Here is an 18235-nt window from a genome sequence, read left to right as displayed (position 1 = left end):
ACTTGTGGCAGGTGATGTGGCTGGTGACGTGGCAAGTGGACAATCCACATCTTGTGGCAGGTGACGTGGCAGGTGACGTGGAAAGTGGTGTGGCAAGTGGACAATCCACAACTTGTGGCAGGTGATGTGGCTGGTGACGTGGTAAGTGGACAATCCACAACTTGTGGCAGATGGCATGGCAGGTGACGTGGAAAGTGGACAATCCACATCTTGTGGCAAGTGACGTGGCAGGTGATGTGGCAAGTGACGTGGCAAGTGGACAATCCACAACTTGTGGCAGGTGACGTGGCAGGTGATGTGGCAAGTGATGTGGCAGGTGATGTGACAAGTGGACAATCCACATCTTGTGGCAAGTGACGTGGCAGCTGACGTGGCAAGTGACGTGGCAGGTGACGTGGCAGGTGACGTGGCAGGTGACGTGGCAGGTGACGTGGCAGGTGACGTGGCAGGTGACGTGGCAGGTGACGTGGCAGGTGACGTGGCAGGTGACGTGGCAGGTGACGTGGCAGGTGACATGGCAGGTGACATGGCAAGTGGACAATCCACATCTCGTGGCAAGTGACGTGGCAGGTGATGTGGCAAGTCACGTGGCAAGTGGACAATCCACAACTTGTGGCAGGTGATGTGGCTGGTGACGTGGCAAGTGGACAATCCACAGCTGGTGGCAGGTGGCATGGCAGATGACGTGGAAAGTGGACAATCCACATCTCGTGGCAAGTGACGTGGCAGGTGATGTGGCAAGTGACGTGGCAAGTGGACAATCCACAATTTGTGGCAGGTGACATGGCAGGTGATGTGGCAAGTGGACAATCCCCAACTTGTGGCAAGTGACGTGGCAAGTGGACAATCCACAACTTGTGGCAGGTGCCGTGGCAAGTGACACGGCAAATGCAAGTGTACAACTGCTCTCTATGCTGCTGCTGCTCACTCTGATCAAAATAGCAGAAATAGTTAAAAAAAAATGCTTTGAGAGCTTGGGGAGGGTCTACATGATGTTATCTTTATAAACGCGTTTAAACGCAAACGCGTCTAAACGCGGCATGCAAACGCGCGTTTCTAAACGCGCGTTTCAGCTTTTTTTTAACAGAGGTTTCATCTGCGTCTCGTGTGCATGAGGCCTAATTCTCATTTCACTAGTCCTGATTAATCAGCAAAATTCAAACCCATAGCCATTGCTGCCATCTTCTACTGAGGGACCCAAATAATCCTGACAACCAGTTGCAGCCATTGCAGAGTGGTAAGCAGATAGGCTCTTCGAGGAAATGCCTTGAAATTGACACTATATTGTCAAAAGTATTGTGACACCTGCCTTTACACACACATGAACTTCAATGGCATCCCAGTCTTAGTCCGTGGGGTTCAATATTGAGTTGGCCCACCCTTTGTGGCTATAACAGCCGCAACTCTTTTGGGAAGGCTGTCCACAAAGTTTAGGAGTGTGTCTATGGGAATGTTTGACCATTCTTCTAGAAGCTCATTTGTGAGGTCAGGCAATGATGTTGAACAAGAAGGCCTGGCTCGCAGTCTCCGCTCTAATCCCAAAGGTGTTCTATCGGGTTGATGTCAGGACTCTGTAAAGGCCAGACAAGTTCTTCCACCCCAAACTCACTCATCCATGTCTTTATGGACCTTTCTTTGTGCTGATAACCCGTAAAAATGAGAGAAGTCATTGATAGCCACAGAAGCTAGAAAGTCTCACTGATGAAGGGAAGCTATGACCTACCCTGATGGATTCTATTCAGAATTTTTTTGGCTTGAATGAGGACATTTATGGCCTTCAGAACCCCTAGTATCCTTCTGCCGCATAGACTGGGGCAAAGAGGTCCTGCTCCAGGAGACCCACCATGGTTATATGGACATTTGTTAACCTGTGCTGTGACACACCTTAACATCTAGAATGCTGGTAGTCCAAGTGTCCGCAAAGGCTAACGGATGTCCCCAGCTTTGGAAAGTTGGGAAGCCCTCTCATGCTGAAGATGATTTATTTGGGGGACTTGGAAGTCCATGAGTTATGGGTAGACAGAGCCAAATTTGGGTTTGACTTTAGAAGTTTATGATTGGGAATACCAAAAGGGACCTCTAAAAGCCCATCCACGCTGTAATTTAAATCTGCATGCATAAGCTCCTAATGCTCTATGACCAAGGTATCAACTGCCATGGTAATCAGATTCCTCCTAAAAGCCTTAGACCAGTCAGAGTTTGACAGATTAAGGTCATGGTCAGGGTAAGATGAAATATGGAAAGACTACAACCTGGTTATCATGGATAAATTCTGACTTCTTTGCATGTTTAGATTACAAGATTCTGGTCTTAAATTGAAATTCTGTCAGTAGTGTTCCTCAATGCAAGATCAATGATAGCATTACATCACCATGAATTTTGTTGGAAACATTCACTTACTTCGTCATCTGTTGCTGCATATTGTGCTTGAATCCTAAACCAGCGAGAACCACAGAGGCTCTGAAATGAGAGAAAACAATAAGATTAAACTCTCAAACAAATATTCTGAAGGGAACCAAAATATTATACCGTACCTGGCTGGTGCTTTGTCGGCTTCAATTTCTTCCAGTTTGCTGTATATCTCTGATAGACGAACACTCTCTGAACCATCACCCCTGAAGATGCACATAAAACAAAAGGTAATCGAGAATAGTTAAGTTATAAACAGGTTTGCTCACAAAATATATACTTTAATTTGCATACATTGTTTATAACAAATATAAAATCTATCTGCTGTAAATAAGGATTGTAACAGCAATAAAGCATGCATTATAACTTTGTGAATTGATCTTATGATTCATAAAAACCCTTTTACAGTCGGTTTCCATATCATGGCTCCTGGGAGCATCTGACCTATGTCTGTGTAATATCTCCACTAAGAGTCTGATATTTAACCATAGGTGTCAGTGGGTCTTCCCTGTTGACAGCTGAAGTGTTAAAAGAAGTCCAGTAATTGGAGCTGTCAAAAAAAAAAAAGAAGCCAGCAATGTTTATGAACAACACTGCTCAGCCTGAAACACTAAAGTAAAAAGAAACATTGTTTCTTTTTGTATCTTTCTGTTTATTCATCTGTAGATCAAAGGGATGAACAAATGTTCCTCTGTTTAACCCCATATTAACCCTTAATTTACTATAATCAGCCTTAATTAACTCCCTATTCTCCTCCATTTAATTATCATTTTCTTGTTTTTTTGTTCATGTCTATTTTCTAAACAATAAGCAATTAAACGTTTTTTGTTTGCTTTGTTAATGAATATTTTTGCACATATATTAACCGCTTCAGCCCCGGAAGATTTTACCCCTTTCCTGACCAGAGCACTTTTTGCGATTCGGCACTGCGTTATTTTAACTGACAACTGCGCAGCCGTACAAAGTTGCAACCAAAACAAAATTTAAGTCCTCTTTCACCCACAAATAGAGCTTTCTTTTGGTGGTATTTGATCACCTCTGCGGTTTAAATTTTTTGCGCTATAAAACAAAAAGAATGCTAATTTTGAAAAAAAAAAAAAAAGTTTTTTTTAAAAACTTTCTATACTAAATATCCCCCAAAAATATCGGTTTAGGCCGATATGTACTCAACATATTTTTGGTAAAATCGCAATAAGCGTATATTAATTTGTTTGCGCAAAAGTTATAGCATCTACAAAATAGGGGATAGATTTTGACTTATAGCATTTTTATTATTCATTTTTTTAAATCAGTAATGGCGGCAATCTGGGATTTTTTTTTATCGTAACTGCGTCATTATGGTGGACACATCAGACACTTGACACTGATTTGGGACCACTGCAATTTATACAGCGATCAGTGCTATAAAAATCAGATTACTGTGTAAATGACACTGGCAGGGAAGGGGGTTAAACACTAGGGGGAGATCAAGGGGTTAAGTGTGTCCTAGGGAGTGATGGGCTACCAGTGACTTGAAAGCTATCACTGCTCCCGATGACAGGGAGCAGTAGATTCCAGTCATGTCACAAGGCAGAACAGGGAAATGCCTTGTTTACAAAGGCTTCTCCCCGATCTGCGGCTCAGTGATACGATTGCGGGACACCGGCGGACATGGAGTCTGCTGACACGGTCATTTGCCCACTGCTGCCATTGTGTCGACATATCGACATGCAGCGGTCCGCAAGTGGTTAACATATATTTACACATAAAAAAAAAAAAAGGCAAAATAAATCAATTTATTTAATTTGTAAATAACATTTCAATGCGTTGTACCATTGCTGACAGCTGAAGTGAAAACAAAACAGTTGCAGTAGGTGCATCCCTAGTTTAAAAAAAAAAAAAAAATCCCTGGGAAGTAAATATGGCATAACACATGTGCAGATTATTTTGTCCTATTGGGCTATATCCCCCCCACCCCGCCCCATTCAGATATAGAGTGCTCACTGGAATGCCATTATATATCTCTGTGGATGGGCTAGACTACATTGTTTCCCTGCAGCATTGTTAGGTGAGAAAACAACAGAGGCTAGTAATATAAAAAGTATTGCACAAGGGTGAGGGGTGGATGTGGAATAATAACCCAACACAGGTACCATCCCAAAAGATGCAAAAAGTCAATACAGATAACTTGGAGTGGAACTTTGTATGTACCTTGTAGGGCTTAATAAAAATGCAAATACCACAGAAAAAAAAAAATTAATCTTGGTTATTGACTAATATAAAAAGTAGTATACAAAGATGGTCTCAAGCAAGAATGAACTTTCTTGATTTAAAAGGATAACTTCAGTTTGTGGGAAAAAATATAGCCAGTAGAAAAAAAATATATATTTTTACAATATTTACAATTTCTACACAACCCATGTTGTAATTTATAGTTATCAAAAAATACCTTTTCTATTCTATTTGCAGCACTTTAATTTTCTGAAAAACTCAATTCAATATGGCAACCTAAAAATGTATTCTGTACACACGCCTTAAAAATGTAATTTCGAGTTAGAGACCTGGATCAAGCATGTACAAAATTCAAATAAGTATTTTACATCTCTACATCCGTTATGTTTTAGTGACTCCGAAATCATTAAAGTCAAAGCATCAGCATAGCCAGGAAACTAGCATTTTCAGAAGGTGAAGACACAAATGGTAACTTACATGTTTGTCCCAGAACAGGTGTACTTTAGGTATGGCTATATTTTACTGTCTCTTGCACAGTAAGGATACTCACCTAATCAGTGGATCCAACGTTGAGCTGCTGGGATCCTCTTTTGTGCAGCTGCTGTAGGGTCTGGTGCCATGTAACCTGACAGCTGCTTGCTCTTTAGGTTGCACACACCTCTAGGCCTGCCCTCCTGCTCCTTACTGAATGGGACTCATGTCATGCATCCCAGGATGCACCAGGGGCCCCGGGTCATTCGGTTTGGCAAATTTCAGAAATCAGGAGGTGGGCCAAACCTTTTTTTAAGACAAAAAAGAAAGGGGGGGGGGCAGGATGGAGGAGGAGAGTGCCATGGAAGGGTGAAAGTCCGCTTTAAGGCAGAAGAGACACTTTTCTTGGTACCGTCATTTTAGTGGCATGGCCTATACCCTCTTAAGGTCTGTTTTTTCCTTCAATAAAATATAGGAAAATTATGTTATTTATGCTTTTTGTTTTCAATTATTCCACCCCATTTTGTTACTAAATGAGTAAAGATGACAATCCAGATATACTACTTCGCTAGTAATAAATACAACCTCTGTTACAGGCAAATTTAGCAACATAGTACGTTATGCAACATCAGTTAATAAAAAGAGAACCTTTCATAAAAAAAAGATAAAAGATGCCATCGTCAACACTGTTCTGAAAACACTTTTGTGCCATTCTGCTGATCCTCTGGCTTCACAACATAACGAGCGCCACTGATCCAGTGCAAGAGGTTCGGACATTGCCCTTGGCCTCAGTGGGGGAGGTTTACTAAAACCGGTGCACACAGAATCTGGTGCAACTGTGCTTAGTAAAAAAAAAAAAACTTCAGATTGTTCAATTAAACTTGGACAATAAAACCTAGAAGCTGACTGGTTACTATTCACAGCTGCACCAGTTTAGTAATTCTCCTCCAGTAACTCATCAAGTAAGGAGGCTGAAGAATTATAGCTTTACAGGTGGTCCCCTAGTTACAAACATCGAACTTAGAAAACGACTCCTACTTACAAAACGGAGGGAGACAACAGGAAGTGAGAGGAAATCTACCCTATGGAAGGGAATTCACTCCTGTAAGAGTTATTATGGGAGAAGGTACCTCCACTGATGCTTTATCACCAGGGCTTGATTTCACAACAACCCAACAGTTTCAAAATCCAATGGTCATTGGGACAGAAAGTGAGATGAAATCTTCTGACCAGGGGCACAGGCAGCAAAACAAATATTACAGGGGTGTTAACCCTTCCCTATGCTATCCAAAAAGCTTAAAAATAGTTTTTTTGGCTGAAGCTACACTTAAAAAACAAATGTACCTGTTCCGACTTACAAACCGATTCATCTTAAGAACAAACCTACAGACCCCATCTTGTTTGTAACCCGGGGACCGCCTGTATTATTATTTCAACATTAGCACTATACATGACAAAATGAACAGGACAAATCTGGTGAGCCATATAACACCATATATGCTTCTGTATTTTTTTTTTTTTTTTTTTTTAAAGCATGAACTTCAGCTTACTTTCCAGCACTGATCCTTGCATTCAGTTCTTTCTCTTCACATAGAAGGCTCTCACGTAAAGTATCACACTCTAATACACTTTGCAGTGCTGGGGTATCATCACCATCCACCTCTTGTTCCACATGCAGGATGCTGATGTGTGAAGGAACACGAAGGCTACGACTAGCAAGCATCTTCAATAACGTTGTTTTACCCAGACCGTTTCTGCCGACCAATCCATATCGACGACCTGTTGCCAAATGCAACTCTGCACCTGTGAGCAGGACTCTATTGAAGAGATAATAGAATACACCACCATTATAAAAGTTCCATATAAATAAGACTACAAGTAATTTTGAAGGTTAACTGCACCCAAAAATACAAACTCAAAGTGTTATGGAATATGGTGTGCGTTTCTGAAAAGCAGACACTTACCTGAAAGGCACAATCACATTGTTCCCTGATGTCTGTCTCCCTTCAGACTCTACGTTCTGAATATATTAAAATTGCAAGATTAGGATTCCCCACCAGCATTCTTTACTAGAATGGCTGGTGGATACAGGATTTCCAGTCCAATTACAGAGAATACTACTGCTGCTCCAGGGAGGATGTGAAAGTTCCAGCTTTCCAACATCTCATCTAGTGTCCTATTCACTAATCTGGGACTTTATTTTATTTTTAACATGCTTGATAAGCTTGAGAAAGGAGCACGCCTGCCTTGTTAGCCAGCGCGCATGCTCTGAAACGTCGTCGCGTCCACCAGTGATCAGCCACGCCTGACGTTGCATTCAAACACCAACCCACAGCTTCAACCAAGCCTCGGTCACAGCTCTCCAGCCTCCCAGAAATCCTGCTGGACAAGATTCCCTTCTCTTGGGCTGAAAAAGCTGCAGCAACGCCAAAGCGACGGACGCCACATCAGTGTGGATAGGACATGTGCCGGACTTACATGTAACTGGATAATTTCACCTGTAATACATTAAATTCTACTAGTTCTAACCTGGAGGCGCCTGTTCTTTTTTACATATTCAAATAATAGCCTTTAAACATTAATGATTTGTTTACATGGACATTTTATCACATCAACACATGATCTGGCAGGGATCCTCATATATTGTTAGGGCATTGACTGTTTCTTGAACCAATCAATCCCCTTGTACACAATATTGCTCTCAGGGTTATGCAGTTAAGATTAAAGCGGAGTTCCACCCAAAAATGGGACTTCCGCTTTAAGTGCAGGTGACCCCTGACATGCCACATTTGGCATGTCATTTTTTTGGGGGGAGGAGCGGGTACCCTGTTTTTACAGGCAGCTCCTCCCTGGTGCCAGGAAGATAACGTCTCCCCCTTCCCATCTTCTGGGACATGTTAAAGGTCCCAGAAGATTGCCCGGCCATTCACAGTGTGCAGCGCGGCTCGTGCCCGGCTGTGAAGCCACAGCAGGCGCCCACAGTTACAATGCAGACGATGCGGAGAGGAGTGGGGCTTTGTACACCTGCATCTCTGGACTGTGGGACAGCTGAGTGTCTGATTATTAAAGTCAGCAGCTACACTTCTTGTAGCTGCTAACTTTTAAATGGGTGGAACTCTGCTTTAACTACATACTTAATATTATGACAAGATTATATTTTAACTTAATTTTCAGTTCAAGCAGCAGGTAATAGCAAAAATGTTATTTTGAGGAAAAAACAAAACAAAAAACCTTACATTATGTGGCGTTCTTCATATAGTAAAGATAATATAGTTGCCAGTTTTTGTGTCACCCTAGAAACCTACCTTTCTCCAAAGGACACATCAAAGTTCTCAATTCGAATGTCATAAGATTTGTTCTTGCCACTGGATTCTATTCGATTCTCCTTTTTACTGGCAGCTTGACTGGCTGATGCCTCTTCCATTACTCTGTAGGTTATAAGTGAAAATGAAATATGTTTGAAGAAGCAAAAATGGTAATCATTAACACTGACACAAATTAAAGTAACCTATAATGCCAATCCCAAAAAAAAGTTGGGATGCCGTCCTTGCTGTGTAAAATCTACATAAAAACAGAATGCAATGATCTGCAAATCTCATAAACCCAGATTTTATTCACAATAAAAAATAGAAAACATCAAACGCTTAAACTGAGAAAATTTACCATTTTGAGAAAAAAATAAGGTCATTTTGAAATGGATGGCGGCAACACGTCTCAAAAAATTGTGACAGGACAACAAAAACCTGGCAAAGTGGTAGTAACACGGAAGAGCTGGAATAAAATTTGCAACGAATTACAAAATAAGCTTATTTTTTCTTAAAATTTCTCTCAGTTTAAACATTTGATATGTTTCTATTGTGAATAAAATATGGGTTTAGGAAGTTTGCAAATCATTGCATTCTGTTTTTATGTAGATTTTACAGTTTCCAACTTTTTTGGAATTGGGGTTTTATATTGAGAGAAATTTAAAGGCTGTCATTAAAGAGGAAGTAAACCCTGATGGGTTTACTTCCTCTTTCATTCCCTGCAAAGGCAAAGCATAATGGACTACCATGCATCGCATAGTAGCCCATTATGTGTCATTTACCTGACACAGGAGCCAGCGATGTCACCGCTGTCCCCTGTAGTCCGGCACATCCATCTTTTCGGTGGGGTCTCGCAGCTCCGCCACTGTCATTCGGCGGAGCCGCGATGACGTCACTCCCGCGCATGCGCACGGGAGCCGACACGCACGGCAGCTCCATTGTTGGAAATGCCGTGCTCAGTGCGCCTGCGCACCGCTGTCTACGGCGCATGCGCCGTAGACAGCGGTGCCCGTCTTCGGGCAAATATCTCCTAAACCGTATAGGTTTAGGAGATATTTCTTGGACCTACAGGTAAGCCTTAATCTATTCTTACCTGTAGGTCAAAGTGGTTTGTAAGGGTTTACAACCACTTTAAGGCCTTACAATCAATCGTGACAAATCTTGAGTACTAAATAGATCTTTGCAGACCAGCACTCAAAAAGCCCTTGAACAATCTTATAAAATGTACTGGGAACCAGAGGCTCTTCCTTATCTAGGTATCCATTTGACGCCTTCCTTGCATACTTTATATTCCCATAACTACCCTGCACTGTATAAACATTTAATGGCAGACTTGGCTACATGGCAGCTTCACCCTCCATCGTGGTTCGGCAGACTACACTCGGTAAAAATTATTATTCTTCCAAGAATTTTATATTTTGCACAATACCAGTGGCACTTGTTAGATCTGACCTGATGATATTCCAAAAGAAGCTTCTTCAGTTTATATGGGGAGACAAGAGGCCCAGGATGAATAAACACACAGTTTACTACAAAAACAGAAGGAAGTCCTGGGATTCCCCAGTCTGTTGAAATCTTTTTATGCTGCCCAATTAGCACAACTTACTAAATTTCATTTCCAACAGCCGCACACATTACAGGAATAGGATTCCATCCGCATACACAAATTTATTTTTCCAAAATTCATGGTGCTTGAAATTTATTTCTTCTAACAAATAATATGGGCCCGCATAATTATCAGTCTCCTTTAGCAATACATTTCGTATATATAATTCACTATCATTAGATTATAGTATCACTTATCCATCTAAACATTTCCCCTTGTTTACCCTCTATATATATATATATATATATATATATATATATATATATCTCTATCTATATCTCTATCTATCTATATATATATCATATATTTTTTTATTATTATTATATTTTTTTATTTTTCATTATTATTTTTTTACATTCTATATATTTTTTTATTTTTTGTTTGTTCATTTTAATTGAATTTTTTTCCCCATTTACTAATCCTTTCTATTACAAATTTTTCCTATCTAATCCCTATTCTGGCTACTAATTCAGCTCATTTACCATGCAATTATGTCTATGTATCAATCTGCTGTGTGAAACAATCCTGCTCTCTATATAAATGCTTCCCCTGCTGCTCCGGCCTTTAGAACTGAGAAAACAATGGATATTGTGAAACGCACTTCCGGTTCCGGTTCTCAGACTCTCCGGACGCTAGAAGGCACTGATACTGCCTATTGCCATCATCTGGACATCCACGAGGCGGCGTTTTCTACAAAACCTAGGCTGCTACACTGAAGCCTCTGCTACTGAACATCTTTAATGGCCGTTCCAGCTATTTATCATCTCCGCTCCTCCGGATAGAAGTGGCTGCGATTACCCTCCCCTCCATTACATTTTATGCCTGACTACAATGTCATTTTGTGAGTAGTCAATTGGCTGTGTGATTTTATCAGATTAAATATCATTTACCTTATATACTACACTTAGTTTGGCGCACTTGTTGTCTTTTCTACATTATATTTCCTAGAGAGTTGTGCTTCTCCTCTCAAGACCGTTGCTGCCACTGGTGTTAGGAGTTTGATCTTTTATGGACCATACCTAAGGAACTCTGGACATTATCTGTGCTTTTTTGTGCATGTGCACATGTATGTATGCGTATATATGTATGCGTATAATATATATATATATATATATATATATATATATATATATATATATATATATATATATATATATATATATACACACACACATACACACACACACACATCTTGTTTCCCTTGTGGTAGATCTGTATTGTTCAGAATCAATACTGAAATCTCTTTACTTTTGTTCTGTGAAAAACTAATAAAAAAAAAAAAAAAAACCCATAAAAGTCTGTCATTACAGTTCCCCTTCTAAAGGTGCTCGTTACCTTGCTGCCACTGATTTAAAAACTTTGAATAATTGACCAGGAATAAGTAAGCAGCAAATGAAAAAAGTCTGAAGCTGAACACACACAGACCTGTAAACGTGTTTAGGTCAGCAACTCAAGAAATTACTTAAGATGCTTGATCAGCCAGCAAGCATTGTTCAAAGGGAAGGGTCAACAATGCAAACCTGTGAGCATACTCTACCTTCATCTGAAGGTGCATGCTCCAAATCTTCATATAAGAGTACTGGAAGTACCTGGGCACTCAAAACATTAACTGAGGATTTTGAATAGACTCGGGGAGCTTGCAGGCTTGCTTTAAGCATACAGTAAGGTTTTTATTACCCATCTGCTCATAAAAATATATTTTTTACACTTACATATTACCACCAACTTTCTGTGCGTCACGTTCAGTTCGCTTTTCTTGCTTAGACTTCAGTTTAGCCTCAGCCTTTTCTAGCTTCTTTACGTTAACAGTCTGTACAGAAATTAGAAATTAGCATTGTGACGTCAATCAAAAAGTAAATAATCATAAAACTATAGCCTTTATTCGACTATCTTGTGAAATGTGGTTGCACTACGTATAAACCCAAGGAGTAATTCAACAAAAGCCATACTGTAAAACTGGTACACAGTTGGTAAGGTTGAATAAAGACGCCAATCCAACCTGTGTGGGTGTGGATCTGTGTTTGTCAGTAATAATTCTCATATCCCTGTATACTGCTTTCACCGAGATGCTCATCTAATAGTTTTTTTTTTTTTTTAAACTATCTACACTCCCTGCTGACACCACCGCTTGTTGAAGGGAACTCCATATCATTACCGTCCCAACAGTAAAGAACCCTCTACGCAGTTTAAGATTAAATTGCTTCTCCTCCAATTTGAATGAGTGGCCACGTGTCTTCTTAAATTCCCTGAAACTGAATCGTCGTTTCTCTATACTAGAAACACTATTGATATATACAAGTAAAAGGCGCAAAAAACGTTAGTACCTCAGTAGTAACCATAAATAACCCATACTAGTCCAAACGGGTATAGATGAGTATTGAGTCTGTATGTCAGGGCTGCCACCAACGGAGACCAGAAGCCAATTCCAGTAAAGGCGAGAGAAAACAAGGAAAGGGGCGCCTCTGAGTGTATAAGTACTACTAGTGATACAGTTTTTTTTCAGAAAATTATTGAATGTAGTCCCTTATATCCCCCCCTAATAGTCTACATACTACTGTAGTTCCCAAAATATAGGTGTGTAATAAAAATACACTTTATTTTTTTTTAATATTGGGTCTACTTTGGCTTTTCGCCAATTAGCTGGTACCATTCCAGCCGGTAAGGGTAAAAAACTAGGAATAACGGTCTGGCTATAAATAACTTGGCTAAGTTCTTTAAGGACTTCCTGGTGTAAGCCGTCCAGTCCTGGGGATCTGTTTGTGTTAAGCATTTCAAGATTTTTTTTTTCAGATATTAGCTTCACATCCACAAAAGGTGTATTCCGTGAAATGTTACTAACAATACAATCATGATTACCATACCTCTCCTTATCCTTTGTAAAGAGAAGAATGTATTTAGTACAGTTGCCTTGTTGTCAGTGGTAACCAACTTTCCCTGATCATCCTTTATGGGGCCATAACTGCATTAGTGCAATCATGCTCTCAAAAGACTTACCTACTAAACTATTTCAAATTAAATTTTAAAGTAATAGTAGTTTTAAAATGATGGGTCTGATCAGTATTAAGGCTTTAGACTAAAAAAGGGTTGGAACTGATGTTATTACAGTCTGTATCCCATTGGAAAGATTTCCCTTTACTTTCTGTTCTATCGTGTAACTAGGACAGGAATAGACTATAAACCTTTCAAATGGGAATGCAGGCATTATTAAAAAAACATTTAGAACAAAGATGAATTAGGACCCCTTTGACCATTTCCCACACTATTCAAAACTAAAATAAAATGTTTTGGTTGAAAATAGGATTTTTGCACCCGCTATCCTTTCTACTTTACCATCAAGTTATAATGTCAACTGCAGAATTATTAGCCACAGGCAAACAAAATAGCCTTAGGCCAGCCCAGCACAGCAGTAACAAGAGCATGGATCTTAAAAGCAGTATAAGATCCAAAAACAAAAAGGCATTATATTACAGTTTACCAATTCTTAAGCCCCGTACACACGAGAGGACTTATGTCCGACAGACTTCCGACAGAGTTCTGATGGACTTTTCGACTGAGCGGACTTGACCACACACAATCACACCAAACTCCGACGGATTCGAACGTGATGACGTATGACTGGACTCGAATAAGGAAGTTCATAGCCAGTAGCCAATAGCTGCCCTAGCGTCGGTTTTAGTCCGTCGGAATAGCATACACACAAGCAAATTTTTCGGTAGGAACTGGGTCCGGCGGAGTTCCGTCGGAAAAATTTGAAGCATGTTCCATTTTCTAAAGTCCGTCAGACTTTTGCGAATCAAAAGTCCGTTGCAGCCCACACACGATCGAATAGTCTGACGGAATCATTCCGTCGGACTTTGGATGTTGAAAAGTCCACTCGTGTGTACGCGGCATTAGAGGTAGTGGCTGCATTAGTCTTTTTTAGTTGTTTTCCTTTATTTTTACCTGTTGAGGGGTTATTTTTCCAACTAACTTAAACCTGAAAGGCAATGTCATAATGTGCTAGCATGCATCACATACTAGCACAGTATGTGAAACTTACCTGAAAATGAAGCCTTCCAGCGGAGTGCTGTCACTGCTGAAGGCACTCCCATCTTCACCCAGTCTTCCTTCCGGGTTCGCAGACTCACTTTGCGAGTTGCCAGAGTACAGCACAGGACTCTGAAGAAACAGCTCGGGTGGCTGTTCCTTCAGAGTGCATGCACCGGTGACGTCACCGGCTGCATTTACAGTAAATATCTCCTAAACGGTGCAAGTTTAAGAGATATTTACAGTACCTATAGGCAAGCCTTATTATAGGCAAAATTCATGCATAGGAGTTTACTCCCACTTTAAAGCACAATGAATCCCGTCAACTCCCAAAATAGTTACATTCAAGACATGCCATGAATGACAACTGTCATGGTTGCTTGTGCTCCCAACAGAACTTTCAAGCCATCAAATGACTGGTGCCATAACTGATCACATGTGCAGAAACATGGCAACTGCAGCTCAAACAGAGGCCAATATGGTAGCTTCCTTAACAATAAAGGATAGGAGGGTTCAGTTACACTTTAACAGAACAAGCTGTCCAGCACAATTGGCAGTTAGAACCTTTATCCCAAAAGCAAAAAAATCTTTTGCTGTACCTGTTCAAGTGTAAGCTGGAATTCAACTTTAATTTGTTGGTCAAGTCCTTCTAAATCTGCTAGTGGAATACTACCCTGTCCCCAGATAGGTAAAGCTGCTGTCCAAGGGTGGCTCTGTTGCTCCTCCATCTAAAGTGGAGCCACCCTAAGACAGGAAGTGGGTTATGGGCCAGATCATCAGTTGGAAAAAAAAAAAAAAAAAAAAAGGGAAAACTAATTTAACAAGCACATTTTTGTTTTTGGGTTTATTACCACTTTAAAACAGAGGGGTGGGACAAATCTCTCCCTCAATTGACTTCTGGAAAATGATTTGCAAGTGGATTACAAAATACTATTTTTTTTTCTTGTTCACTCAAGCCTTTCACTTTCAGGATGTCAAAAATCGGTAGGCAACACAGCAAACAAATGCAAGCTAAAACTGAGGACTGCTTACAGCCTAAAGCTGAACGACCTTACACCCAAAGCTGACATCAGATGAGGCCAAAACATCCACTGGGTAACACTTAAGAGAATGTGTGAACAGAAGAGAACATATAGCAGACTGGAAAATCTGGTAAACAGTCGCTTGATGTAGAAAAGTCCTAGAAGAACTCACAGAATTAGCAGAGAGCACATTAGTCAGGGACTGTAGCAACTAAGAATCAGACAGATTATGTGGCTAATGGCTCTGAAGCCGCTAAGGCTGCAGGCAAGTCAGATAAAGAATCTACAGATGGCATGGGAGCTTGTAGCCTCTGCAGATGGTCAGCAAATAACTGGACGAGTGTGAACTATAATCTGCAATGGTTATAGTTAACCTTGTGGCGATTGACTCAGAATGGCAGAGTGGCACATGTCACGTTTTTCCGGATCCATAAAAAAAATAAAATAAAAAGCACACTACAACTGCATGGTTCAATAAAGGAGCATGATCTTACCGAGCCCTGGCCCTTCTTCATAAGCAAGACATTCAAAATCTCAGGTTCAACATCTAAAACAAAACACACAAGAAAAAGCATTAAATGCATTACACTTAGAAATGAACAGACAATACAGCAATAAGTCCTACAGCTTAAAAGGTGATGTAAAGGTTTATTTATTTATTTATTTTTTTTAACAAAGATGTCATACTTGCCTCCTTTGTGCAAGGGTTTTGCACAGAGCAGCCCCGATCCTCCTCTTCTGGGGTCCCTCAATGGCGCTCCTGGCTCGTCCTCTTCTCGAGTGCCCCCCATGGAGAGACACATTCAAAGGGGGCACTCAAGCGGGCGCACTGCCGAGTCACTGAATTTGATTGACAGCAGTGGGAGCCAATGGCTCCTGCTGCTATCAATCTATTCACCGAGGACACGAGACAGCGGCTGGAGCTGCTGTGCTCGTCCCCATCGCTGAAACGATTGGGTTCAGGTAAGTAAAAGGGGGGCTGCTGCACTACAGAAGATTTTTCACCTTAATTCATAGAATGCATTAAAGGTTAAATGCAAAGGGTTTACAACCCCTGTAATATTAGCTATAATGCCGACTGTATATCTGCAATAAGGAAAAATATCTTTCTGACATCATACTAGATGAGTCCCCAAAGAAAACATATGACCATTCCTCCTTCTAGCCTTTTATTAATTGTAAAAAAATGAAGTAATTTGAATGTATGACTAACACCATACACAAATCACTGTCCTATGGTGAACAATACTACGTTTAACTTTTGTACAAGATGAACTACTAGTCACTGGGACTGGGACTAGCCTTTTTTCTGCAAACAAGTAGCAATGTCTGCTTTGTGAAAATATTAGTCTCCATTGTTGGCCTGCTGTCTGGTCCACAGGGAGAGCTATGAAATTTGCAGTATCTGGAGGTTGCTTAATTTCCTTCCCTAATGACTTCCTGTGTTACAAAGCCTCACTTCTTTGAATCCATGTTGTTATTGGTCTGCCTACTAAATCTATTTATTTTTCCTGCCAGGAGTAATTTTTTGGCTGCATCATGTTGGGGGTGTGCTCTAGAGGTCGACCGATATATCGGCTAATATTTGGAGTTTAATTAACCACTTGCTTACTGGGCACTTAAACCCCCCTCAGTCCCAGACCAATTTTCAGCTTTCAGCGCTGATGCACTTTGAATGACAATTGCGCGGGCATACAACACTGTACCCAAATGAAATTTTTATCATTTTTTTCCCCACAAATAGAGCTTTCTTTTGGTGGTATTTAGTTACAGCTCGGAGTTTTATTTTTTGCTAAACAAACAAAAAAAGATGCAAAAAAAAAAAAAAAAAAAAAATCATGTTTTAATAGTTTGTTATAACATTTTGCAAACGGGTCATTTTTCTCCTTCATTGAAGTGCGCTGATAAGGCGGCACTGATAGGCTGCATTGGTGGGCACTGATGGGCTGCATTGGTGGGCACTGATGGGCTGCATTGGTGGGCACTGATGGGCTGCACTGGTGGGCACTGATAGGCATAGTTAAGGCGGCACTAATAGGCACAGATAAGGCGGCACCGATGGGCACAGATAAGGCGGCACTGATGGGCAAAGATGGGCACAGATAAGATGGCACGGATGGGTGGCACGGATAAGTGGCACGGATGGGCACTGATAGGTACCACAGATAGATGGGACTGATGGGCACTGATAGGTGGCACTGATAGGTGGCTCTGATAGGTGGCACTGCTGGGCACTGATGGGCGGCACTGCTGGGCACTGATGGGCGGCACTGCTGGGCACTGATGGGCGGCACTGGGGTGCAGCACCTTTGAGGCAGATTGGGTGGCACTGTGGGTGGCACTGTGGGCATTATGGGCACAGACGGGGGGCACTTACTTTTACTTTGTTAAACTTCAGGATGGCACTGCGGGAGGCAGGTGGGCACTGGCAGGTGGCATGTGGTGACTTTCATTGCTGGCCGTGATCGGGACTGATGTCCCGATCACGGCCGCCGGCGATCAGCTTTTTTTTTTTCTCCTCGCGCTGTCAGCGCGAGGAGGAATAATAGCCGATTACCGGCTCCGTTCTATCACATGATCAGCTGTCATTGGCTGACAGCTGATCACGTGATAAGGGGTCGGGATCGACCCCTTACACGGATCGGTGATCAGGCGAGTCTCACGGACTCGCCGATCACAGAGCGCGCCGCGCGCGCCCCTCAGGGGGCGCGCAGGCCGCTCGTAACCGGGACGACGTCAATAGACGTAGTCCCGGAAATCTAGGTCCGCGCTAATGCTGTCATTCGGCAATAGCGCGGTACCCAAGTGGTTAATCGGCATCGGCCGATTGTGCTGTTAAAAAAGGCGCACAACTTGCAAATGACTTCAGTAATAGAAGTCAGTGCAAGTTGCCTGGAGACTTGAGTGAAGTGACTTGTCTCCTCTCTGGGCAGTCTGCCAAGAAAAGATCAAAAAGATACAATGTTTACACTTGAATGAATGAACTCAACTCAGTGTGTAGAGTTCTCAGTTTAACCATTTAAAGACTAAATCTTTTTTGACACTTGATGCTTACAAATAAAAATCCTGTATTTTCTGCTAGAAATTCACTTAGAACCCCCAAAACTTATATATATTTTTTTAGAAGAGATCCTAGGGAATAAAATAGCATTTGTTGCAATATTTTATGTCACACGGTATTTGCG

The 18235-nt window shown here is 41.3% G+C and overlaps 1 protein-coding gene across 1 annotated transcript in view; it reads right to left on the bottom strand.

Annotated features, from left to right (window-relative positions):
* Positions 1-18235, bottom strand: part of ABCF3 (ATP binding cassette subfamily F member 3) — a 46925-nt gene that overhangs the window by 19043 nt on the left and 9647 nt on the right. Inside the window, exons 4-9 of the mRNA XM_077487716.1 lie at positions 15545-15597; positions 11715-11812; positions 8397-8519; positions 6642-6908; positions 2535-2615; positions 2401-2460 (exon numbers count right to left, since the gene is read on the bottom strand). Of these exons, the coding sequence (XP_077343842.1) occupies positions 2401-2460; positions 2535-2615; positions 6642-6908; positions 8397-8519; positions 11715-11812; positions 15545-15597 (682 nt within the window). The remainder of the gene's footprint in view (positions 1-2400; positions 2461-2534; positions 2616-6641; positions 6909-8396; positions 8520-11714; positions 11813-15544; positions 15598-18235) is intronic.

Source organism: Lithobates pipiens, unplaced genomic scaffold (genome assembly GCF_037356315.1).
Source record: "Lithobates pipiens isolate NorthernLeopardFrog02 unplaced genomic scaffold, aLitPip1_a1.2 Scaffold_18, whole genome shotgun sequence".
NCBI classification, from domain to species: Eukaryota; Metazoa; Chordata; class Amphibia; order Anura; family Ranidae; genus Lithobates; species Lithobates pipiens.
The sequence above is the reverse complement of the archived record's forward strand: the minus strand, read 5'-3'. Positions and strand labels throughout refer to the sequence as shown.